Source organism: Malurus melanocephalus, unplaced genomic scaffold, assembly GCF_030028575.1.
Source record: "Malurus melanocephalus ecotype Western Australia unplaced genomic scaffold, MMel_1.1 scaffold_772, whole genome shotgun sequence".
Classification (NCBI taxonomy): Eukaryota; Metazoa; Chordata; class Aves; order Passeriformes; family Maluridae; genus Malurus; species Malurus melanocephalus.
The window spans coordinates 129,949-155,626 of record NW_026624004.1 but is presented as its reverse complement, the minus strand read 5'-3'; the positions used below and the strand labels follow the sequence as shown (position 1 = coordinate 155,626).

Sequence of the window (25,678 nt, the reverse complement as noted above, 5' to 3'; positions counted from 1 at the left end):
TGGCACAACCTCAGTGCTCAGAAAGCTGAAACAATTCAGGAAAACGCAGGGGGAAATAAAAAGGATTTATTTTTCCTGAAGCAGGYGGAATTGGCTGCTATTTCCATCAGACAAGAAACATCTCTGGCACAGCACAGGGTGGCAGGAGCAGGGAAACTGAGGAGGAGGAATTGAGAAGGGTGGCAAGGCAGGGTAACACCTCAGGATGAGACGGTGACAAACTGTTAATTCAGCTCAGCTACAGCAAGAAACTAAACCCCCCTATCTTGGGAAATCTAAACCCATTTCTCTCCTGAATAAAGCCAAGTRAAACACCTGACTCTGCTTTGCCACCTCTGAAATGGGGATGATGAGGATCTGTAGCATCTCAGTCTTATTTAATCTAAAAAATGTGAAAGGGGCTTAGGAGRCACAGACAAGTGTTAAAGTAAAAAAACAGAGCCGTAAAATCAAACCAAATAACCCTCAACCAGAAAGCAAAGCCCCTGCTCTCCAGACAAATTGAGATACATTCAACTGATGAATTATTCATTTTTGTTTAGGGCAGAATTTACAGTTATTTTAATGTAATCTTTGGATAAAGCATGTACTTAAAAAACAACACTCARCTCTCCCCCTCAGTCTTTAACGGCACTCATGAAAAGTGCCTTAAAATGGTAAAAAGTCACTGATTCTGCTGCCAATCTTTGATTTTTTTTTGCCTGAAAAAGAAGACAAACCTCAACTTCAACATATGATTAGAGGAGAAGTATAAATCACTGGGGGAAAAAATAATAATAAAAAAATAGACTGACAAGACAACAGAGCTTCATTAAAAAAAAAGAGAAAGCCCTAAGGGAAATTTCAATTTCATACCTCTAATGAGAGGGGTTGAAAAGAAGAAGTAAAGCAGAGAAAAGAAAAAAAAAACAAAACAACAACAACGTTATCAGTGGGACAAGACGTAACAAAAAAAAAAGAACAYGAAAGTGAAGCAGAGAGAGGCTTTCAAGTTTAACCTCAGCTTTGCACAGAAAGGACTCTTGCAGTCTCAGCTCTGCTCCCCAAGGAGGGCAAAGCCACACAACAACATCGAGACACACTCAAAACTCAGCAGATTCCACGAGCAGGAGGCTCCAGAAGAGAACAGGTCAAGGTTGGCATCAGTAGCACTGCAGTTGTCTGAACCACACCTAGTCTGCAGTTAAATATAGAACTTTACTTTCTGGAACTATTGCTCCTCTTAACCTTCAGAGCATAAATATTCAGAGACATATCTAAAAAAAAAAATAAAAAAAAATGAAGGGATGAAGAGATCTGAATCTATTGTCCAAAAAATCTAAGACCGGGGCTTAATAAACTACCCTGGGAGGATTCCAAAAAAGCAGTAAAGGCTGGAGAATTGAATTACAGAAACCACAAGCAGCATCCTGGAAATCCAGTACAAACCAATTAGTTCCTTTAATACACATACCCTGTGTTCAGACCCTTAGGTACATTTCAGGATGTGGCCCTAAGTCTAATCTTCATTCTTTCAGGTTGGCACCATAATAATTAATAATAATAATAATAATTAATTGCATTATTTAGTTGATTTTTGTTGATTTAAATCTAAACTACCCCTTCAACTCTCACCCTTCTCGTTTAGTTCTTAGAGCAAATCCTGACTGGTGCTGTGCATCTGCAATGTAGAGCCTGCCCCTAAGATGCAAATCCCTCTGATTTTTGCAGTCACATTCAGATTCTTCCCCTGAAGTGCTCTCAGCTGGTTTGACACACGGACTTTTAGCAACTCCAATTTTTACCAACTGAATCCAAGACAAAAGCAAAAGCAGGGGGCACAATTAAGGAACAGAGCAGGTCAACAACCTCATCCTCACACAAAAAATGTTTATGCAGCACCACAGCAGCATTTTAAAAATAAAGAGGAGTTTTTCAGAGGTTCCACTACGGTCTGGGTTCCACCCTCTGATCTTCAAGCTTTAAATTAAACCACCAGAGTTAGTTCTAAGTGCAGGAGGCAGCCAGAGAGGAAGGTGCACAGAGCCCTCCTCTGACTGCATCAGTGGGTAGAATTACCTTCTGCAATAAAAAGGATTTATTTTTCCTGAGCCAGTCAGAATTGGCTGCTATTTCCATCAGACAAGAAACATCTCTGGCACAGTGGAGAGGTCTGGAGAGGTCTCAGCCTAAAAGAATGAGAATTTCACCGAGGTTTCCAGAGCAGCAGCTCAAAGCCAAGTGCCTTAAACCCTTGTGTGCACCAATGTGGGAGCCAGCAGCTGCAGGAYACACAAACACAATGCCCTGAAAGTTGAATTTCATCAGGGAAAACAGCCCAGGAAACTGAGATCCTCTACTCAGAGCCCAAATTTCATCCTGGACAGGAAATGCAAATCACCAGGCAAACAGTACCCACCCACAGGCAATACCAAACACCATTTTTGTGGCCAAATGCTTATTCCTGACCCTGGGGCATCCAGGGAACCTCATCTGCTCAGGCCAGAGGGGTCTGGTTCCCTTCACCCTGCTGCTGTTACGAGTCAAATCACAGACAAGCCTAAAAAACTCCAGGGACTTGTAAGTGAAATTCGGGATTTTATTCCAAGGGCTCCCAGAAGAGCRTTTTCCTGCCACTCTTTCAAAACTTGTCCCATAAAACAGCTCATCCTTACAGCTCAACCAGGCCTATTAAAGCCCAACAGTTAAACAGCCATATTCCCAGCTGGCTTTATGGGGTGGTTTTATTGTCACACAACACTTTTAGTGTGTTCTCACCTCGAGTAAAACCCCTCAGATTTGCTTTCCAGAATCCCACATGAAGCTGTGAAACCCAGCACTCACACTGACCTARCCAAGGGTTTGGCAAATTAATATTTAAGCCAGGATTAAGGCAATGTGRCAGAATAAAGAGAAAATCCCAGCAGCAAAGACCTTCCAGAGCACAGGACACAGAGAACAAATCCAAAGATAACAAAGAAGAAGAATTTAATAAAAAATTAGATCGAGTGATTATGGATCTACATTCACAACKGGGTGGTGTCCAGTGTCAACACCAACTTGCTTCTTTCAACATCCAAACCCAAATCTCACAGATTTCTAACAGATCCACCAAAACACCACAGGTTTTGCAACTTTTAGGTGTCCCAGCAGAGAATGGCTTGAGGGGAGAGGTGGGTGAGGAAAGGGTGGCTCGTTCTGAGGCACAATCAGGGTTCAAACAGCAAATGACAGCAGTTACTGCACTTGGGGCAGCAGAAACCAAGAACAGCAGCCATGCCCCAAGAGCTCCAATTCCACTCCAAATAAGCATTTCACACACAGAGGGTTGATCAGGAGATGGTGGTGGTTCTGTCCTGTACCTGCCACCAGGACATTTCTAAGTGCTCAAGATCCTGTCCTGCCCCTTGGACAGCAGAAAACCACAGGTCCCTACACTATCAGATCACAGCACTCTGCATTAGTAGGGTCTAACAAAGCAGATTTCAAACATTTACATGATTTCCTCTGAGGAAACATCCACTCAAAGCCAAAAACATCAGTGCAGTGCCAGGCCAGAACAGGGAAACAAACACTGAAGTTACTGGTTCCAGTGCTGCAAAGACACCAAAGTGTGTCCAGCTCGAGTTCCTGAGGGAGATCAGGATTTTAGTCTCAGCTCAGCCTAAAGATGCTCTCCTGCTCCTAATCAGATCCCCAAACCCCTGTGCAAGCCAGAGGAAATGGAAGCATTAATAAAATGGTAAAAGCACATCGTACAAATCTGCTGGCTGAGGCTGCAGACCAGGGGGGAGCACAGCACTCACATTCCTGCCATGGAAAGGAGGCTCCTCATGCTCTCAGAGGGGAAAAAAACTCCTCCCAGCCATTCAGCCCTGGACAGAAAACAACATTCATCCCTAAACTACACCCAAGTTCACCAGTGTCTTTTTACTGAACATTATCCACAAAAAAAGGTTCCTGTAAGCAGAGGGRAAGGCAGAGCACACTCAGAGAGCAGAGCTGGGAGCTCTAACCATCACCTGCCACTCTGTAGATGGATTTGAAAGATCCACTTTGCTCTGGGCTGCTCCCAGCTCTTGTAAAAGGGTTCTAAGAGCCTTTTTGGACMAGGAATCTGCTGCTTGTTAGGCAAAGTTCTGCATCCTGAAGAGTCCTGGTTTTAATGTTGGTATCYACTATAAAAAAGCACCAGGGGACAAGTCAGAGAAGTGGGGAAGGAGAAATGCAGAATGTGAAGAGCTTGCAGGACCCCAGGAGAGCCTGGATCTGCGTAAGTGGAAAAGTTTCTGCAAAAACAAAGGAAGAGCTGAACACCAACGCTCTCAGACTGAGCTAAGGACATCATGTCCTGGGGGATACAAAATTAACAGATATTGTCCAGAGCAGTGTTACAACCTTTTAAACAACACAAGAGCAAAACAGGAGAGTCTGGACCCTCCTCCATCATCAAGAACCAAATCATCACAGATTTGAACGAGGCTACAGCACATCCATGAAAACAACCAAAGCAGAAAAAAAGAGCCTCCTCTTGGCTTCAAAACCACATCTCCAAAACCCCCCAAAAAGCCACCACGTACCTCTCCATGACAGCCAGGCACTCCTTTCTCCACGTGAAGCGACTGCCTCGCCGTAGTCTGAAGGTCCCCGAGGTAGCTGTGACTGGGGGAGGCGTCTGTCTCCATTCGGGCTCTTCGATGGGGATGGGAGCGGGTCTCATGCTTAGCGTGGCCCCTAAGGAGAACAAACACTTTTTTTTTCCCTTTCTTTTAAAAGTCAGGCCCATCCTCTCACTCCTGCTCGCAAAAAAAAGACAAGACAGGTGATGGAACTGTTCAAACTAAAAAAAAAAATAAAGTGTTTTCAAAGATACCTCAAAGAAGCACAAAGCCAGCTGGAATTCCTGCTCCCAAGCTCCAAGGGGGAAGGGGATGGCCACAGAAAACTAAGGAGATGATGGGCACTTTGGAAAATCTGTCCTGTCTTGGTCAAGAGGAAAAGGATCACACAGAAAGGGTGAGCTGTGCCCCAGCTGGGATWTATTTGGGTTGTGCTGCCACCTCAGCTGTCACTAAATGGGAAACAGCAGTTTGTATTCAATGATGCAGCAGTGTCAGAAAGCAAAATGGGAATTTATACCAAAGGTGTTTCAGTGTGTCTGAAGAGCTGAGGAAATACCTGAAGCAGCTCCAGCAAYAGGAACACCCCCTGTGCAAACATGGGCTCACCAGTGCCAGGCTGCCTGAAAAAGTCACTGAGAGCAGATTAAATCCTCTCCTGCTCCCCTTCTGTGGGTATAACTCTCCTTTCCATGAGTCTGAGCTGGAGAGTGTCAGGCACGAGACAGGATTTGGCAAAATGCCTTCAGGAAAGGCCCCTTTGAAAGTTACCCCTGATCCTTTCCACAACAGCCTCTCAGTTCATAAATCAAGATAAATCAAGACACTCTGGGAGATCGATCTTTCCTCCATCCCTTGGTGAGGATGGAACCTGGGATAGGACACAAGGACACAGAGTATGTTCTGAAGGACACCTTTGTGCTCAGTGACTTTCCCCCCAAGGATGAAAAAGCTGTTCTTGTGTGCAAAAGAAAAAAAAAAAAAGAAAAAAGGATAAATCACTACTTGTATCTCACAAGCACCCTGAGCTCCACTGGAATTCCTGCACAGACCCAGGAGAAGCAGCAGCCCTGCTCACACTGCTGGRCACACTCAGCAAACCCCTCTGGGTGCTCAGGCTCACTCAGAATAATTGGCATTTAATCATCAAAACACACAGTGTTAGTGAAACAACACTGCTCCTCTAAGAAAAGGGTCAGGGGAACCCAAGAGTTTAACCAACAAACAAAATCCTCCAGCTAAAAAGCAAGAAATCAGCTATTTAGGCACTTGGCCACGTTCCTTTCCAGAAATGCACACGGAGCCTTTTCCYTCCTGCATCTGTGTTAGGTGGTGGAGCCCAAAATAATTTCCAGCCGTTCCCCAGGAGGAGTCAGTAGGAAGTGAAGCCCACAATCTCTGCCTCGCACACACGAGGCACGGTGCCTCTTCCTAATTCCCAGCTAAGGAGCCTCCACAGATTACTCGTTTCCATTGAAACATGAAATATTTCCTATAGTGCCAATTTACTGCGAGGCCGTTTCAAGGAAAGCTCCTTATCGAGTSTCTCTGCTCCCTGCACAGTTTAGGGGGCTGGGTGGCTATGGAGGTGCCAGGTTTTAAATACACTTCCAAAACTTAAAAAAACCCTAAAATTTTAAAAAGAGACAGGAAAGAACAGGAAAAGAATTCACCTTCCCTGCATTCTCTTTGCAACATGCTTTATTTTATTTTACAGGAGTATCAGTGATGCCTCAGATCAAGGTAAGAGATGCAGAGTCCTTCCATTAAACGTGCCCGAGATTTTTCAGACAAAGGTTGAAAAAAAAAAATCTGCATTGAAAGCATAAATTTTCTGCTGCTGCCACAGGTATGTTCACATACTGAATATAATACAGGTTTATTTTTTGTTTTAGTAGCCTTCCTAGATCAATTTAGCCATTTCTCTTTTCTATGGGGTAACATCAATATCAGCAGCAGATAAGAGAGGAATATGCAGAGAATTCCAAGCAAGTGCCCCCCTCTCAGCAGGAGAGGAGGAGCTGAATGCATAAAGAGGCCCAACATGGGCTTGGATGAATGTGTGGGAAAAAGGGGATATGGGATGTTCTAAGGGCCCTTCCTGTGCCTAAAGGGGCTCCAGGAGAGCTGGAGAGGGACTGGGGACAAGGGATGGAGGAACAGGACACAGGGAGTGGCTTCAAACTGACAGGGAGTGGCTTCAAGCTGACAGAGGGCAGGGATGGATGGGATATTGGGAAGGGATTGTTCCTTGGGAGGGTGGTGAGGGGCTGGGCTGGAATTCCCAGAGAAGCTGTGGCTGCCCCTGGATCCCTGGAAGTGCCCAAGGCCAGGCTGGAAAGGGCTGGGAGCACCCTGGGATAATGGGTAGTGTCCCTGCCCTTGGCAGAGGTGGGATAGGATGATTTTGAACCCAAATTTATTATTTATGATAAGCACATTTGATAAGGAAATCAAATGGAGCTCTTCCTCTTCCTCCTCTCTCCAGTGAGCACCCAGGGATCCCGTTTATTCTGCCGTTCCAACTCTCCATCCCCATCTTCTCACCACCCAGCTCCACTCCTTTAGAACTCAGCAAGCTCCATCTTAGCCACCAGTTCAGATTCTTTTTATAAAGCCCTCAAWCASCTTTTAAGGAGCAGTGGAACTTCTCTCCYGAGCAGAMGGARCGGAGAAAGCGCAGCGCGAGGTTTTTCAGCGCGCGCATCAAACGGCGAGACACCTCGGAGGGGTGCAGAGGTGAACCGCCTGGGAAGAGCKCCTTTCACAGACACAAATGAAAAGAGACATTTCCCACTCCCTGCCAGCACTCAGCACCTTTTCCTACAGCTCTGGGGCTTCACTGAGAATTTTTTGTGTGACTGAGGATGCTGAGGGAGGGTTTGGGGAGGAGGAGGAAGGAGTGGTGCTCTCCAGCTGGAATGCAGCTCTCTTCACGCCCAAAATCCCTCCTGGCCAGGGACTGCAATCCCAGACCCCATCCTGAAGGAAGGGAGCACCCTGGGATAGTGCAAAGTGTCCCTGCCCATGGCAGGGGGTGGGATGGGATGATTTCGAACCCAAATTTATCATTTATGATAAGCACATTTGATAAGGAAATTGTGGAGCTTTTCCTCCTCCCCCTCTCTCCACAGAGCACCTGTCCCGTTTATTCTGTTCCARCGCTCCATCCCCATTTTCTCACAACCCAGCTCCATTTCTTTAGAACTCAGAAGTTAACTTCTAAAATCCTTAGAGATGCTCTGAGAGCATTTGCTGCTCCTCATCCCAGGGTTGAGACAGGAATGGTTACAGAAAGCCTCAGAGCTCTCCCAGCTCCAAGGAATAATTTCCTGGCAAGTTTTTCTGTGCAGCAAGTACCTGCAGCCCACGATCCTGGTAAGAACAGCTGTCTCACTGCATTTTGAGCCAGGCTGCTCCCAGATCACACCATGAACACCTCTGGGTCAGGGTGAGCCGGGCTGCACTGAAATCAKCAKCAGCAGCAGCAGCAGGAGGTTCCCTCCAGAGCTCAGGGAGATGATCAGAAGAAGCAGAGCGGGGACAGYTTGCTCTGCAGCTCTGGGGAACAGCACATCCCCAAAAATCCCTTCCCAGGGCAAACCTCATGGTTTGAGCCAGCCCCTGATTCCTGGTTGGCTTTTCTTTCACAGCTAAACAAGAAACACTGCAGGAATAACAAAAGAGCTGCTCCATCTCGATAATAACTCCCTTTCATTCTCCCTTTTGTTCAAGGAGGAAGAGCCCATGGCTCTCTCCAAGGTGACCACAGCTGCCTTCCCATTAGAGAGGACTGGCAGAAATAAATACTCAGCCTAAATGGAAGCAGACTGTGTCCAACTGTAACTTTAACAAATCATTTCTGGGTGCCAACTTCAGAGCTGAAGTTACTCCATAACAAACTTCCCACATCACCCAAAACCCAGTGACAGGGAAACTAATCAGGCCAAYAGCTACCAATTTAAAAATAAATATGAAAATGAAATATTTATTTATCTAAAACCTGTGGGCTCTGAACAAAAAAATCAGAACATTACAGGATTTCTCTGTTGCCAAAATGCTCTCAAGTGCTCCACAAAACACAGGAAAATGAGCCTGTGTGGAAAAAGCTCCATCTAAATGAAAGGCATCCCTATTAATTGGATTAAAGACTTTTTAAACACCAGCATTTAGCATTGACTTCTTCCTTCCAACAAAAAAACTGCCTTTCACCCTAACTGGCAACTCCTTCCAGAAAAATTTACGATCAGTAGTTGGAATTCACAGCATTGCCATTAACTCTGACATCACTCCTGCCATGAAAATGTTGATGAAGACATTTTTTTTGAGCAAGATTATTGCATGCAGCAGGACAAGTGGCTGTTTATTTCCTGYTCCATAAGAATTCAAGTCTCTTTTGCAACCTTCCAGCCTGGTGCTGTCTGAACACCCACCAGCGAGGGCAGGAGAAATGCAAAAAATGCCCAGGAAACCAGCAATTGAACCCAAAAAATAACTAACAGCACATCCAAGAGCTCAAAGCCAGCTGGGAAAGAATGGAAGTGATGGAACTGCTGATTCAGAACCAGCATTTGAACAGCAGCAATGCCCTAAAATTGCCCTAAAGCTCCCAATACTAAGTTCCGTGGTTGGCAGATGCAGGACTGCTTGTGGATGACTTAAAGCATTATACAGCTACACTATGTATTTGAGAAAAAAAAAAATTTAAATAAATCTCTGTTGATATATTTGTAATTCAGCATTTGCTGTTAGAAGCAGAGCGAAAGACAGGCCCTGCTGTGAAGGCAAGGCAGGGATGTCACCCACAGGAAAGGGTCTCACCTGGATCCAGCAGATGGAAAAGGGAGAGAAAAGGTGAATTTTGTAAATTGTACAGATAAAAGGGCAGGCCGAGAGAAAACTGCAGATCTGCCAGAGATCCCCAGTTTTTTCCACACAAACTATTCCCCCTTCACAGTTTAGAAACTGATCATATCTGCTCTCTCCGTCCTTCAAAACTGTTCCAATTTTAAGTTTTCTTTACCTAACTACAAAAATTCACCAAAAATTTGGTTTACTCCGAAGATGGAGTTTTTCAAGATAAAAAATTGTAGAAATTGGGGAATTGATAGTTCCAAAGGCCTCACTTTGCACCTGCAGGTGCTCCTTCACAGAGACCTGACCCTGTCACTCCAAGGATTSAGATTTCCTTCCCAGCACCTGGAATCCAACAAGATGGGATTTCTGAGAACAGGAAGCCAAATGCCAYCTCTCTGTAAGTGAGCAGCTGGAAAAAACACACTGCAGTCATTTCAGCTCTCGATTTCTTCCAAGAAGGACAATCTTTACACCCTACAGTGATGGCATCACTTTTTAGGGCACATGGCAGGGAKCTCCACTGATTTCCTCATTTTCTGCCTCTAAGAAGGAGAGCAGARCAGCTACTCTGCCTGCTAATCACAGGATACTCTAAGCAGCACCCAAACTTCATCTCCAGACTGGTTTTGTAACAGGGATTTAAATCCAGGATTCTCTGGACAAGGCTGGTACCTCCCTTTGCACATTTGCTCCTACCCACGTTAATTATTCTTGGCTACCTGGCCTGACCTGCAATATAGTAGATGGCAAKAATTCAAAGCAATGGATTATCCTCCAATGAATAAATAAATACAACCCCATTTTCCTCAGGTAGATTTTCCTGGGTTTTTTTTTTCAGGTTCCTCCCTCTACCTCAGCCTGTAAAAAGAAACCCAACACTATTTGGTTCTAAAAGGAATTTAAGTGCATCCAAATAGTCCCTTGGCTTAGGGAGAGGAAACAATTTGCCTTTTACACTCCTTGAAAATGCTGTTTAAGATCTCTTACTGGGAAGAAGGTTACACTCAAACAACCACTCTTCAAGGAGTTTTTCCAAGCCTAAAGCAAAGCAGAGTTAACGTAGATTCATTTCAATTTCAGCCATAATTTTTGGTGTGGAAAATCTTCCTTCCTCAGACACTAAAGGAAAAATGAGATGTGAGCTGGTGGATATGGGGAAAAAAGAAGGTAAAGAGGAAGAATTAAAATATTTTAGTGCTAAGCTCAACCAGGCTTCTTTTAATAGCATAAAACACTGTTTTCTACACAGCTCCATGTGATGCTGGAAAGAGGACACAGAGCTGGGAAAGATCCACACAACAGGTTTCATGTGGAGAGGGTTTGGGTGGGTTTTACACCTTCCAAAAACTTTTGAGTTTTCTCCATTACTTTGCAGGCAACATTTTCCATCAAAGGGAAATGCCTGAGGGTTACTCTGTAGGGTAAAACCTGAGCCTTCCCAAGATGACACTGGGTGGTTGTACCCAGGAACTCKGCTGATCCTCAGCACCACAATTCCAGCCAGTGCAAGAATCAAGGCTCCTTGGCACTTTTATTCTTTAARACGACTTGAAGAAAAAGAAGAATCGACATCTTAAGATGATTAACAGGAAAAAACAGGCTCAGCCATCCCTCTGAACCCACMCATCTTAAATCTGAATTATTCTCAGGCCAACTGTCAGCTGGARCCTCTTGATTTTCAGCTTATACACAAAGAGCAAGTTTTGAGGCTCTGTTTCCACTGGAATTTTTCTTAATCAAATTCTGGATATTGAAGCCAAGTACACATTAGAGAGCCTGAGTTTTAAATTCCTTAAAACAATTATACAGTTAATTTAATCAAGCYATTGTTTAAAGGAAATTAAACATAAATATTTTGATCTTTACAATGAAACTGTTAAAAGGGAAAAATAGAAACTGTGGTCAAACAAAATCTATGGAGAAGAACAATGCGAAGAAATTAATTCAACTGTGATTTTGAAGATTGCTGGTTAGTTAAAGATAATGAGGAGCTTTACTTCTCTTTTTGTATTCAAGATCTATTTTGAGATTTGGAGAAGCAGGTGGGATTTGAAAGCCACATCTCCAGCTTATCACTGTCAGTATCAACATCCCATCCACGAGATCCAACCCAAAACACTCTGAAGATCCTCTCTGCTGAACTGTGTGGGTTTTTTGCTTCAATTTCATATTATACAGCCATTATTAATGGTTTCTGYTTGTTCTTTCTGGAGAGCCTCAGCTGATATTTCAGGTTAACTGACTGCAGCTTCACTGGCTGCTTCTGATTCCCAGATTTGAGTGAGGGGTGAGTGAGGGATCCCAGGGATCAGTGCCCGAGGAGCTGGACAGACAGATCTGGATGAGGCAGCTCTGCACCATTTGCTGCAAAACAAAAAGCAGATTTGTTCCTACCCTCCTAAAAATTAACCTGGTGATTTGTTCTGACCTCCGAAAAATTAACATGGTGATTTATTCCTAATGCCCTAAAAATTAACCTGGTGATTTGTTCTGACCTCCTAAAAACTAACCTGGTGATTTGTTCCTAATGCCCTAAAAATTAACCTGGTGATTTGTTCCTACCTCCTAAAAACTAACCTGGTGATTTGCTCCTACCTCCTAAAAATTACTGATTTATTCCTATCTTCCTAAAAATCAACCTGGTGATTTGTTCTGATCCTCCTAAAAATTAACCTGGTGATTTGCTCCTACCCCCTAAAAATTAACCTGGTGATATGTTCCTACTGTCCTAAAAAGTACTGATTTGTTCCTATCCTCCTAAAAATCAGCCTGGTGATTTATTCCTACCCTCCTAAAAATTAACCTGGTGATTTGTTCCTACCCTCCTAAAAATCAACCTGGTGAGAGGGAGAACCTTCATAGAAGCCCAAACCCAGAACTGAATTATCAGTGCTAATAAACAACARTGACAAAAGGCTTTTATGCCATAAATAAACAGCAGGAGAGGTTTAGGCTGCATTTGTTTACCAGGATTTGTCTTCTCAAGCTGGTACCATCTGTAAAATGCCCTTTTCTTTTGTTCACTCAGGTCCGATCCCTGCTGCAACAGCCAATGGGAGATCCGGCTCTGACTGATACCTGTGAAAAACCAGAACAGAACAAAAAAAAAAGAACAGAGAAAGAGAAAAGTTCTTCTTTACCAGGCATTTTAAAGTGGTTTATATGCTGATAAAAGGAGTTACAAAACCCAGGAATTGTGATGCTTCAATCCCAGAAAAAGCAGGGTGAAGCTCCATCCCAAACTGCCTGAATTTCTCCTGGGGTTATGCTCAGCCTTACTCAAAGCACACCCTGGAATTTGCATGATCAGCCCAAAGCAAAGAGGATAAAAACTGGGGAGCCCAAGTTATCACTGACTTGAATTGTCCACAACTTCCATGATTCCTGAACTTCTTCATCTGTGAAAYGGGAACAAGTCCCTTCCCCACTATTGTATATAAATAATGGTTGTTAGGAAATCCTTATCATCYAATGCTTGAATAAGAAGGGAGATAAACACAGAAAACAGTTAATGTGATAGGGATCAAATCAGCCCAGAAATGGAGTAAACCAACTGTCAGCAGCTGTAACAACGGCCACAAAACAAACCAGAAAAGGCAGCTGCCTGTCAGCAAAGCGGGAGCCAAGCTCGAGGCACCCAGGCATGATCAGGGACAAAATGCTCCAGTTTTAAAAGCAAGACTTGTAAGAAAACAGCAAAAAAGGGGAAAAAACTTCTAGAATTAATAGAGTTATTTCCAAAGTGTGACTGTGAATGAAGGATCAATGCAGGGAGGGGAAAAACCGATCAGGAGAGGAATTGAGTAAAACAAAAGGTTTAGAAGCACACAAAGGGGTGAGCAATAGGTTCATCTGAAAACATAAAAAATGCAGAGTTTGCTGAGTACCTGAAGAGGTACTTCAGAACTCCCTGTGCCTTCCACGAGCCCTGCAGCCATCAGAACAGGTTAACAACATCCAAACTCTCCCGAGAAGTGAAGTTTTAGGAGGTGCTCCAAGTACCAATATWCCGCCAACACCACCTGTGCCACCACCTGCTCGGTGACAGCAGCCGGGCAGGTAGAGGTTGGTGAGCACACAGAAACCAAACTCTCCCCCTCCAGAGATGCATCAAGCCTTTACAAGCTCTCATAATCATATTTAACTCAAAAAAAAAAAAAAACCTTGTAGTTTTACCACTTCTTATATGGGGGTTTATGGTGGTTTTTTTTCAGTGTTGAAGGCAGTTAACTGCAGAATGTCTCAGCTTGACTCTCAGGTGGGTTTACTACGACCATATTTTTAAAATCATAGGGTTTGTACTGTTAATTGTCCTTCCTCAAACAGAATTCTGGAAGCTGTGAAGTTTGAATTGTCCTGGGGGAAAGCAATGGGTGTGTTTTGTTCAACGGAGCAGTGCTCACAAAACAGATTCTGGTTTTTCTAAACCCCATTCCCAGAGATTTCAGCTGGGAGAGTTCAGGAACAGCTGGGACAGCCAAGAGCTGCCTACCCCCAGGGCCCACAGTGGGATCTAAAACTGAGTTTATACTAGTGGGGAAGTGCAATTATTCGAGCAAACACRGCCCTCAGACCATGCCAAGTTTACATCCAGTAACTGTGGAAGCACACAAGTTAATACCAAAAGAAGGCAGCGTAAGCTGATAACATCCTCTGGCCCAAAACAAGGCTCCAGTCTAGCTGAAATCCTGCCATCTGCATGCCTGATCACCAGTGRAAGGACCAAGTTTTGAAAATTTGCAGCTCTTGACCCATTATTATGATTTACAAAAGCCATTTCTWGTCCTGTGCTGCAGGACACAAAGGTTTGTGTCTCACTGCTTCTGGCTGCCCGGCTCCCATTAATTAATCACTGGGTAACAGCTCCACTCATTTACTTGTTTACTACGGTCCACTTCCACTTATTGCAGGGAATTAGTGTGTGCTGAGTGTCTGGATAAAAACCTGAGATATAAACACAAAGCGCTGGTAGATAAAAATTAAAAACAGAGATTAAATGTCTGCCACAAGCGGAAAATCTTGGCATGGAAAGTTTTTCAGGAAAACTAATCCAGGATTTACAGATCCCAACACAGTGGGACAAACCTATCCTTAAAAAAAATTAAAAACTGAGATTAAATGTCTGCCACAAKTGGAAAATCTTGGCCAACCCAAAGTCACATGAAAAGATTTTCAGGAAAACTGATCCAGTATTTCCCAGATCCCAGTGCAGTGGGATCCAAACCTTTCTTTCAAAAAATTAAAACAGATTAAATGTCYGCCACAAGTGGAAGGGATGGGGCTCAGGGTTCCGTGCTGAGGAAGAACAATTCTGGAAAACCCAGAAAAAGGTGGAATAATTGACTGGACTTGAGGCAGCAACAAACACTTGAGGTTTCCTCACATTTAGATTKCATTCTTCACAGAGTTCTTGACAGTTATGTGAAAAAACACCTGTTTTCCAAGGTGTTCATAGAAAAGCATAGAAAAATTGGAATATACAAATCATTTGCGTAGCTTTTCCCATGATAAAAAAATTGGTGAATCTCCACTCACAGAGAACTTTGTGTGACAGCTAAACCTGGTCTGGGAAGGCCCTTTCAGCTTTTGGTCATAGCTCTGCCCATTTCCTATCTCCCTGATCCATTCTTGATCAGCTGAAAGGTTGTGACCACCTTCCTGACCAGCCTGTGCCAGTGTTTCACCTTCCTGACCAGCCTGTGCCAGTGTTTCACCATCTCCAAAAAAAAAAAAAAAATCTTCTTTCCACAATCTGCACTGTCACAATGTCCTGAACTGCACCAAAGCTCTTCCAAAGTTCTCAGGATCCTTTTGTGGCTGCCTTTCAGCCCCAGTAGCCAGTCCTGTGACTCACTGATCCTAAAGCTGCTTCTGCAGAATTTTAAGGCATAAATTTAAGTTTTTAAGGCACAAATTTTATCTATAACTCAGCATGGTTTAGAGGCTTCAAAAATATATTGCAGCAGCTCGACCAACCCAAGGTCAAGTTTTTCAGAAAAATGCAAAGTTTTTCAGCAAAATTGATCCAGGACCTCCCAGATCCCAGTGCAGCRGGATCCAAACTCACCCTTAACTCCTTTCAAAAACAAAAAACCAACTCCCCAAATTGTCATATCGGAGTTTTTGTATCTCAAGTGGGTTCCACACAGCCAATTCACAGGACAGCAACCACCAGGACCCTCCTAATTGCACTGGCAGGAAAAAAGAAATCATCCTGCTGCCAGAAGTAGATTAATGAAATAAGTTCTGTGGAGTAGGGAAAATCCAGCTGTGTTGAAGAAATTCACTCTCCAGCTGAAGCAGGAACCTCAAGGAGGGCTCAGAAGAAGCAACCCCTGGTTTTGGACACCTTTAGCATGAYGTACYCCCCTCTYCCTCTCTCAAATCCYGATRGCAAATCCAAGAAATTACCCAGGCTGGACTGAAGGGCCCAGCAGGGATTTATCCTTGGCACCCAAGAATCTGAGCACCTGACCAGAAATCAACAACTTGGTATGGAGAGTAGTTATAGAAAAAAAAAATTAAAAAAATAGTAACAGTGACCAAAAGTCTCAGTTTTGCTCTATAAAAGATACACAAAATTTCTAAATGGCCAAAACCTCTCACATACACACTAAAAGCACGTGAAGACCTCTCCTCAAAGTCTGAATGAGCACTTCGGAGTTACTTCTCCAGAGACTGAAAAAAAGAACTTGGATGTATGCTCCCACTGCCAATTAAATTAGTAAAATAGACATTAAAATATACACAAAATCCTAAGTTGTACTATTTTTTTTTGCTGGCTGAACTCACAAGTACCTTTATTGCACGCTGCATTTTAAACTTCATTTTAAGCTGCATTTTTAAACTGCTATACTTAGTTTACTAGTAGTTTATTTTATTTTATTTCTACATAGTATATAATTCACCACAAACTCCTTACTCTGTTATTTTCTTGTGCTGGTTTTCTGACAAAAACACCGAAGCAAAGCAGGATCCACAAAGGATTATTGCAGTTTCTCGTGTCACAAACCCAGTGATAAACAAAACAGAGGCTGTGCTCRCTCCCCTGGCCAGCCCTGCTGTCTCCTCACAATCTATTTGAGGACAGAGTTTTCCTTCCAAATACATCAAATAAATGGCAAAATAYATCATGAAGAGAAGGCCACTGCTAAGTGCAGCTCAAATCTGCTCCTAACCCTCAACTCTGCTGTTCATCATTTCTTTAGGAACTGGTTTTCACCTTCACAGATAGRTTTGTTCAGCAGCCCTGCTTTGCATTTCTTTAATGTTTCTTTCARGAGAGGTTTTCAGAAGCACCTGGAATACGTCAGACCTGGAGAAGAAAGTAACTGACGGTGTTTTAATTCTTCACTTTGTAAGCAAAGTCCCAGATTCAGAGAACAAGTGCTTGCAAAGGACATCTATCAATTTAAGGAGATTAGCAAAGCTTGTTTACAGAAAACCTGCAAAGATCAAAATCGTAGGAAAACAAATCTTGCTCTGTGWTGTCATGAGTATAGAAAAAAAWAMMARGAAGGAAAATATTTCTCAAAATCCAGTTTGATGCCATTTGAGATGATCAGTAATTCAGTAATTTTCTGAATTCTCATCCCAGTGGAACTAGTTAAGTTTTGGCAATTCTCAGCATCCCTGTTGTGGGTTCCAAACCTTTGGGGATGTGATTTCTTGCAGCAGTGCTCCAAGGCTGCCCTCCACTGCACGTGTGTTTAGCTTAACCCAAAGCCAAGTCCTGGAGATCTCCTATCCATTAATGCAGAGACTGCAGGACAGGACTGGGTTGTACAAGCAGAATAATTGGGAAGGTTACCAGGAACTGCCCCTGGAAAGCTCAATGTGTGTTTAAAAACAACAAAAAAATGACCTCTGCATTTTATTGTTGTTAAAACAGTTCTTTGGTTTTTAGGTTATGAAGAATTGAGAAAACTGAATTCAAGTTTCGCTCTGTAACCTCATGAAAATAAAGTTGGTTTTGTTTTTTTCAATTCCTTCACTCCCTATGTGTAAAAAGCAGCAAAGGTAATATTTCCAAACCTCGCAGAGGCATCATCCATCAAACCATTTCAGCCCATCTGCAGAGGGYTCATCCCTGCATTCACCTCCCTCTCTCCTTTACTGTGGAACAGAAAGACCTGAAAACATTTCCCCCACCCTCCACTTCTCCACAGTGGGAAGCTCAGACAGCATCTCTGAGAAAAGTTGACATTTCTCTGTCCACCCTTTGCCTTCTGACCATCACTTGGTRCCCAGGTWAATTCTTGGCAATTTAATCCAATCMCAACACACAATTTCTRATTCTATTTGATAAAAAATTGGTGATAAACTCACCTACCCCATGTGGGGCTGAACCCCCAGCCCTGAGCAGACTGCAGCCATGGTAAAAGCAGCTCCAAACACYAAGATAGGAAATTCCGCAGGAACTATTATTAGCTCCTGTTTATACTGTCATTTTTTCTTATCAGTGGGAGATTATTTATACAGAGCCCAACCCAAGTGCTTCTTGTTTATCTTATTACAGACACCATTAAAAAAGTTTCTATAAAAAGCAGCTCCTGTTTTTAGGACCAGCATTAATAAGTGCAATGTTAAGTTTTTGTGCTTCTTATCAATCGTTCCTTTATTTTCAAGTCACCGTTTAATACCCTGTTACTATTTTCCAACCCACCCTGTCCTCTCCATACACAGCCTGTAGAATGTCTCCCAGGTTTATTTTTTTTCCTGTCAGATTCATTATCTAAATGACTTTTAAAATTTCTGGGAATTTTCTAGGGATTAAGAGAGCCTCAACATTTTTCTACAGCTTTAACCTTCAGCTCTGTGTTCTTCTCCTGCCTCCTCCCTCTCCATCACTTCCCTTGTGCTACAGCASGAAAAACAAGAGGAAAAGCTGTTTATTGATGCAGAGCTGCTCTGTAGGAATGTGGATTCTCTAAGCTTTGCAATGATAGAATTAAAATGGGAAAAAGGAGAAATGTGTTTCTGAATGGAAGTGCAGTTTGAAGAATCAGCAAAATAATGTAAAATGGAAGTTTTCAGGGGTCACAGTTGCAGTAGAGGTTTCTGCACCAAGGGCAGAACACTGCAAGTTACAGAATGGGGATTATTTATCATAAGGACAGGGGAAACAGAATTTTTCAGAGTAGTATTGGTAGAGATTGAAAGCAAAAGTTGCCAGCAGAGGCATCCAAGCCAAGCCACTCTCCCAGACAGAGCCAGCCATAAATTTCTCATTTCTTTCCTGCCTCTTCCCAGGACAGAAGGGATGAAGACTAAAAGCTAATTTTTCTATTTATTAAGTGTAAGCCACTATTGTGTAAGTCCCTATTTACAGAACACCTTTACCAGTAGGACCGAGCCTGTAAATCCTGAGGTGACACCATTTGGGATCATAAACTCYGCAAAGCCTCTGCCTATACAAACTGGTGTTTTACTGAATCAAAAGTGGTTTCCAGGCATTCCTTGGGAGTCTCTTCCCCAGCTCCAAGSGATGTTGGAAACATKTGAAGAACCCTCAAGTCAGGCACATTTATCAGGCCTCAGCAGAGACCTGGGATTCTGCTCTGGATCTGTGTCCTGAGATATTTCAGTCACTCCTCAGCACTCCCCACTTTGGAGAGGAAGCTGAGGAGAATGTAAAATGGAAGTTTTAAGGGGTCACAGTTGCAGTAGAGGTTTCTRCACCAAGGGCAGAACACGGCAAGTTAGAGAATGGGGATAAATAAGGTCATAAAGACAGGGGAAAATGAGAATTTTTGAGAGTAATAAAAAGAATTGGTAGAGGTTGAAAGTTTTAATCTGCTCCTTCCAAACATCTCTTTGAGATTTGCTGTTCCTTTCAGATAAGCCTTAACCACGTCCTTAGGAGCAGCACGGAAGTGTTTAACATCAGGTTTGTGTTTRACACCAATGAGCACTCACCAGGCACAGGGAGGGTGACAAAGATACAAAGATCCACAGCTTTTCCGTGGATTTGGCTCAAAAACACRGCCAGTCCTGGTTCTGCCCCCAGTGACATCCTGCAGTGTTTTTCTGTGAGCATCCCACTCGTGTCATGCAGGAGGGGTGAGTGGGAAGGTGTGAAATGGAGTCAGCCACGGCTGAAGTGGATGTTTGGTGTTATTTACACCCAGGAGGGAACAAGGAGAGCTCCCAAAGGTCAAATGTCACCTTAATGCCAATCCAAGGGAACAGGCTCAGGATGGAAAGGGTGAACAGATCAGGTGTGAAGGGACCGGTCCTGCCTTTCCTACAGGGTACCAAACACAGGACACCCAGATAATTCTCATTAGATCCACTCCTTTCACTGATACAGATTGGGATCTGGGTTCGTGATTCTGACTGAATGACCCCACACCCGGGGCAGTCCCACTGAGCAGAAAAACCCACRCTGGCTTCTTTTGGAAAGATTCCTTTTGTGCAATTTTCCCCTCTGTGCATTACTTTTCTTGCAGGGAAAGCCAGYGTGGCTTGCTGGGTGCCATCCATAATTCAGAGATGGGTTCTTTCAGGACAATATTCAGGCAAAGAACACACAAAAGTAGGAGAGTGATCTTCCAACTACCCAAATTTCAGTGTTCAGGCAACGATTCAAGCAACTCAACTTACACATTAATTCTGAAGTGTCAGTGCTAACATCTGATCAGGCCAAAAACATCCCTTCCTTTTGCACAAATTGTTAATCTCTTGATTTTTTACATGAAACTGAATCCAGGGAAGGACAAGTCATTTTGCCCAGGATCACAGAAGAGTTAGAGACATGGAGGGAATTCCTGGCTCTGCGGCTCAAACACCTCAACTGCTGCCACATCTCCAAACCCAGAGCTCGCAGACAGGTGAGCTCCTGACAATTCAAATGCTGGAAATATCATAAAAGAACAACTTCCCTCCTAGTGCTTTGGCATTCCCAGTCATCAGGGAGGCTCAAAAATTATCTGTTTCAAGATTTTGATCCAAGCTTGGGTTAAAAAGTTAACAAACTTAGAGGCATAACATGGGATTGAGCCTTCTGGAYTTTATCRTCTTCAGCCTAAAAYATTGAGGGGCTGGAGYGWGTCCAGGGAAGAGAACRGAGCTGGGGAAGGGRMTGGAGCACCAGGAGAGGCTGAGGGAGCTGGGAAAGGGGCTCAGCCTGGASAAAAGGMGRYYMRGGGGRRMCYTKKKGSYYYKRMMMAMYYCCYKRMMRGRRGGGGMMRSCMGGGGGGKYSGGSYYYKSYYCCAGGGAACAGGGACAGGAGGAGAGGGAAYRGCCTCAGGCTGTGCCAGGGAGAGTTTAGGTTGGATATTGGGAACAATTCCTTCATGGAAAGGGTTGTCCAGCCCTGGCACAGCTGCCCAGAGCAGTGCTGGAGTCCCCATCCATGGAGGGATTTAAAAGCCTGTGGATGTGGCCCTTGGGGACATGGGGCAGAGGTGGCCTTGGCAGGGCTGGGGGAGYGGTCACACTAAATGCTCTCAGAGGGCTTTTCCAACCAAAATAATTGTGAAGTTGCCACCAGCTCTGCTGCTCCTGGCAAGGCCTGTCAGCCTGGGGAGGAGAAACAACCCCATCCCTCGGAGAGGCAGCAGGACTCGGTGACTCTCGGTGTGAAACCCTGGGAACACACCTGGGGTAGGAGCAGCACCACTGCAGTGTTTTCACCTGTCTAGGTGTGAAAGACAAGGTTCAGGGCTGGAAACACCCAAAACCACTGCTCCTTCCAGGGAAAATCCCAGCTGGGCTGCTCATCCCTTAAACCCCTTTTGAATTTTCATTAATTACGACTCAAAAGCATGGACAAAGCTTCTAACTCTCATCACCCAACTCCTGGCTAGAGTGAGCCCAACTACAGCTGTGTCTCCTGACTATTCCATACATTTTAATATATAAATACACATTATCTCTGTCTCTCCATACCCAGAGATGCAGATACACATCTATTTGCCTCACTCAACAAACAATTTAAGAATTAAGGAAAACCGTTCTCATTTTAAGATAAGAACTTCAGGCTTGATTATAACGCTGTAAAATAAAATCTGCCAGCACAAGCCACAGGGAAAAAAAAAAAGAAAAAAAAAGGAAGAAGTGATTCACTGGGGAAGTTCCATGATGTGCAGGACAATGGGTCTTAAATCAAAGGCATACATTATCATGACTAAGCTGACAGATCTGCACTGCAATGCAGGAAGCCAAGTGATATTCCAGSATCTGCACCGTGCTCCCACAGGCAGTTTGGACACAGAGATTCCCAAAATTAGGAAARCACTCCCCGAGCTCTTACCTGTTACCTGTGCAACAACTGCTTGGGAAATCCTCCGGTTGGCGAGGAAGGCTTTGATTTCCTCCTTGATCACACTGCTGTCCCTCCTACCAAAAACAAAAACACACAAAAAGAAAGACAGACCAAAGATGCAAAAAATACCTTTATTTCCTTCATTTAGGGGCTAAAGAATGGGGAAGGCTGGCATTGAAACAGCCCAAAATGCCTCAGTGGTGGCCACTTCTTTTCACAAGTGTCACGTTTGATCAAAGTACCRGAGCAGGAGAATGGATGACTCATGTCCCCTATAATTCATACGAGGTGCAGCACTGCCATATGGAATGCACAAAGTTTCATTACACAGGGAYGAATAAATCTCTTGTAGCAGCATAAAAACCTCACTCGTAAAAAACGAGGCAGAAAAATAAAAAATAAAGGAGAGCAGGGGCTGCATGGTTAGTTACCCAAATGAATATGCAGACACCAGCCTCCTCCAGCAGTCCTAAGGAAAGATGTGAAATTTTGCAGCCTCTGTCCCCAACTTTAGCCCCTGCTTAATCCAGAGCTTGCACTGAATGAACWGGGGTTATTGTATAATTTTTACATTTGTCTGCACAGGTAGTTCAGAAAGGGCTAAAACTGTGCTRAAAAGCAAATAACCTGGAGGGTGCACAGGTACAGCAAATTTCAACTGCAATAACCACACTCTTTGCACTCTTCCTCTCCCCCTTCCTGAGAAGGGCAGGCAATTAAAACCAGCCTTTATCAGGCTTATTTGGTCATTTCCCTTTCTCCCCTCCTGCTCCAGGTGCACTGAAGGYAGACTCAAGCTTGCAAATGTAAATGCAAAATAAATGCTGTGCTGTGGGTTCATTTTGATTTCTGTACCCGACACCCATCTTCTATATGCCTGCCAATAAAAGTAATTTCAGTTTAAATAAGCACTTAAAGCTTTACCTGAGATTCACTGCACAGGAACCCAAACCTGAGCCATGGGAACTTGGCACTGTGCTGTACTCACCCTTTCCTGCACGATCCCATCAGCCACAACCAACAGCAAACGAGCTTGATTGGCTTTTCTTACTGCTCATTTCTAATCTTCTCCCCACAAAGCCGCATCTTGCCCTGAAATCTCCAAACTACTTCCAACACATTTCCAACCTGGAGCTTATGGACCCCAGTTCTCTCATAGGTACTTCAGGAATGTTGCAGTTTTGGGGGGGAAATAAAAATTCCGACATTGTGACCAAAATTGTTTTGGGACGTTTGGCCTTTCCTCTTGTTTTATTTTGCTCTCAAAACCCACTGATTCTGACTTTCATCCTCAGGARTATAATCCCCTCCTTTCATCTTTGCCATAATGCTGCTAAAAGCAAAGGAAGGTCAGTCCCAAAAAAACCACACCCAGCTGACTCTCCCTGAAAACTTCTGCCTCTGATTCATTATTTGTATTTTCCTGGAGTTCTCTGCAAATCCCTGCCACAAACTATAAACAAGCAATGTGCCTGCTCTGGAAAACACTGACTAATCCAAGGTGGATTCCCTGCTCTCCCTCTACACAGAAGGAATTACAGCACGTGTGGAACAGTGGAACAAGAGCCATGTGAATTGATAATTGATCAGAATCCTGAATAAAAGCAGGGTGGAAAAGGAGTGCTCTGACATCAATCCCAATTTTTGGTACAGCGGGAGAAATGAAAAACCATGTGGGACACCCACATAGGGCCAGGGGCTGCCTCCACAAGGCTGGGGAGAGCTTCTGGGATGGTGACCCTTGGGAGTCAMCAGAGAGAGCTCCTGCTCTCCTGATAATCATCACCAAACCCTCATGGAATGGCTTKGGKTGGAAGGGAYCYTTCAAGGTMATTTAGTCYAAACCTACTGCWCTGAGCAGGGATAYCTTCAACTAGACCAGGCTGCTCAGAGCCTTGAACCCGGTTTGGTTGTCCCACCGAACCTTGAACGCTTCCAGGGATGGCAGATCCACCACCTCCCCCAGCATTTTACCACCCTCCAACCCCTACTTGAGCACCCTTCCAGCACACCCATTACTGCTGGGGCACTTCTCCCAACTTTTCACTTCCCCAGAGCCTCCCACTCACCTCATCAGCTCCTCCACCTTGTCGTCGATGTCCAAATCCTCCTCGGAAGCCTCAAAGCTGTAGGACCTCTGGGCCAGGCTGTTGGCCAGGGGGTAGCGGGTGGGTGACATCTTCCCGTTGAAGGCAGACAACCTTTCGTTACTCTCCCTCCCGTTCTGATTGGTAGTGCAAGGCTGCGGGGAGGTGTCGTAACTGTTGCTCGGGGACGGCGACATCCCGGAGTGCTGCGTCTGCGTGGAAGCCGTGGCCGTGGAGGACGACGCCGGCACGTTGTTGGTGCTGTTGCCGTAGGAGCCGCCGCCGTAGCCGGATCTCCTCCCGAATTTGTCGCTGTGCTCTTGGTCCAGGCGGTCCAAGGTTTCCAGGGCGTGCAGGATCTCATGCCTGGTCATTCCCGTGCGTCGCAGGCGCTGCAGGAGGTCGATCTGCTCTATGGTGAATCTTGGCTCGTCCGTGTAGTGAGACATGGTTTCCAGCAGGCTGCAAAAACACAAAATATTTCAGTTYGACAGTTCTSTGTGGCACATTGAAAGTATTTTATWCACCTGAGGGATCAAYTTTGGTGCAAATTTTAAGAYACACAYGTGACAGATCCAAAATCCACCTCCAAACCACCTCAGCTAGACACCTGCCATGAATGACCATGTCACCAACAGCGGAGGGATTTATTTTCCTTCCAGGACTCCAAYAGCATTTTGGCCCTCTCCTGKCATTCTCTACACCTGCACCAACCCTGCAGTTTGTGCATTTTTTGCATTTGATAAACTGCTGCTACAGAGACTACAGGGCTGTTCAGTAATTAAAGCTGCAATTTGTTTCCAGACAGAATTTTGCCCACTGTTAGGCACCCACCAGACAGAAATCCCACATTTCTGTGGTGGCCACAGATCTGAGTTTTTCCAGGAAAGTTTTAACCAGTTATGATGTGAGATTTATGAATCTCAGCTCTTTTAAATCTTAACTACAAAGAGTTCGAGTTGCCCTAACTTTTGTTGCTACCTTGAAAAAAAAAAGGAAGATAAAAACCCACCTAGCGGAAATTCTAGTGGCCTGTAGGACCCAAGTTGATTTGACTGAAGTTGGATTTCTGAAGTTAGGAACTTTTGAACCTGGAATGTTGTCACAGATTGCCTGCCCTGACAAGGAAAGWGCAGCACATCCAATTACTCCCAAGCTTTCATTTAAAGAAAGAAGTCTTCAGCCTTTTCCACTCCAAAGAGGGGCTTTGGAGAAAGAAGCTACCTGGCTTCTCAAGTGACTCAATCACCATGGTGGCTCAGCGAAATAATTTTTAACTCCTAAACTTCCCAAGGTGTCAAAACAATGAACACTATTTACTGCAAAGCCCAGAAAAGGAACTGAAAAAAAAAAAATAATCACGGTATGCTCCCTTAATCACTTTTATTTCCTGAGTCCCCTGGCTACAGATCCAAATGTCACACAAACAAGAAGATCTCCTCCTTCAGAACTCCAGATCTTGAGAAGAAGGGCTGGCAGATGGAGGGCAGGCAGAACTTGGCAAGCAGAACATGGCATTTTCCATCCTTCTCGGGCATCTTCTCGTGAGTCAATGGTTTATTACCATTCCTGCAGGAGAGCAGGGGGAGGAGATCACTCAAACCCCAGGARATGTGACAGAGTTGATGTAGAGTCCCTACGAGCCAGGGCAAACCATGGCTGAGGGAAAGTCAAGGGACAATTCCAAGGAGCCTGTGAAAGCCAGGAGAGGGCTGGGATGTCAGGGCTGAATGTTCCTCCCCACAAACTTTGAGGATGACTCCTCATGTCCACTTCTGCCCTGGCAAAGAGAAATTCCCAACAGCAGCCACAGGATGATTCGACATCTGTAGCTGGGGCTGAAGAACGACACCATGAACGGGTTTGT

At 44.3% G+C, this 25,678-nt stretch overlaps 1 protein-coding gene across 8 annotated transcripts in view; it reads right to left on the bottom strand.

The window, feature by feature from the left end:
• Nucleotides 1-25,678, bottom strand: part of HMBOX1 (homeobox containing 1) — a 100,077-nt gene that overhangs the window by 33,151 nt on the left and 41,248 nt on the right. For 7 of the 8 annotated variants that reach the window (XM_057385052.1, XM_057385056.1, XM_057385049.1 and 4 more), the window contains exons 3-6: nt 23,794-24,273; nt 21,713-21,798; nt 12,423-12,533; nt 4,560-4,713 (exon numbers count right to left, since the gene is read on the bottom strand). In XM_057385052.1, coding sequence (XP_057241035.1) covers nt 4,560-4,713; nt 12,423-12,533; nt 21,713-21,798; nt 23,794-24,273 — 831 coding nt within the window. The remainder of the gene's footprint in view (nt 1-4,559; nt 4,714-12,422; nt 12,534-21,712; nt 21,799-23,793; nt 24,274-25,678) is intronic. The other variant, XM_057385057.1, reaches the window with a different exon arrangement.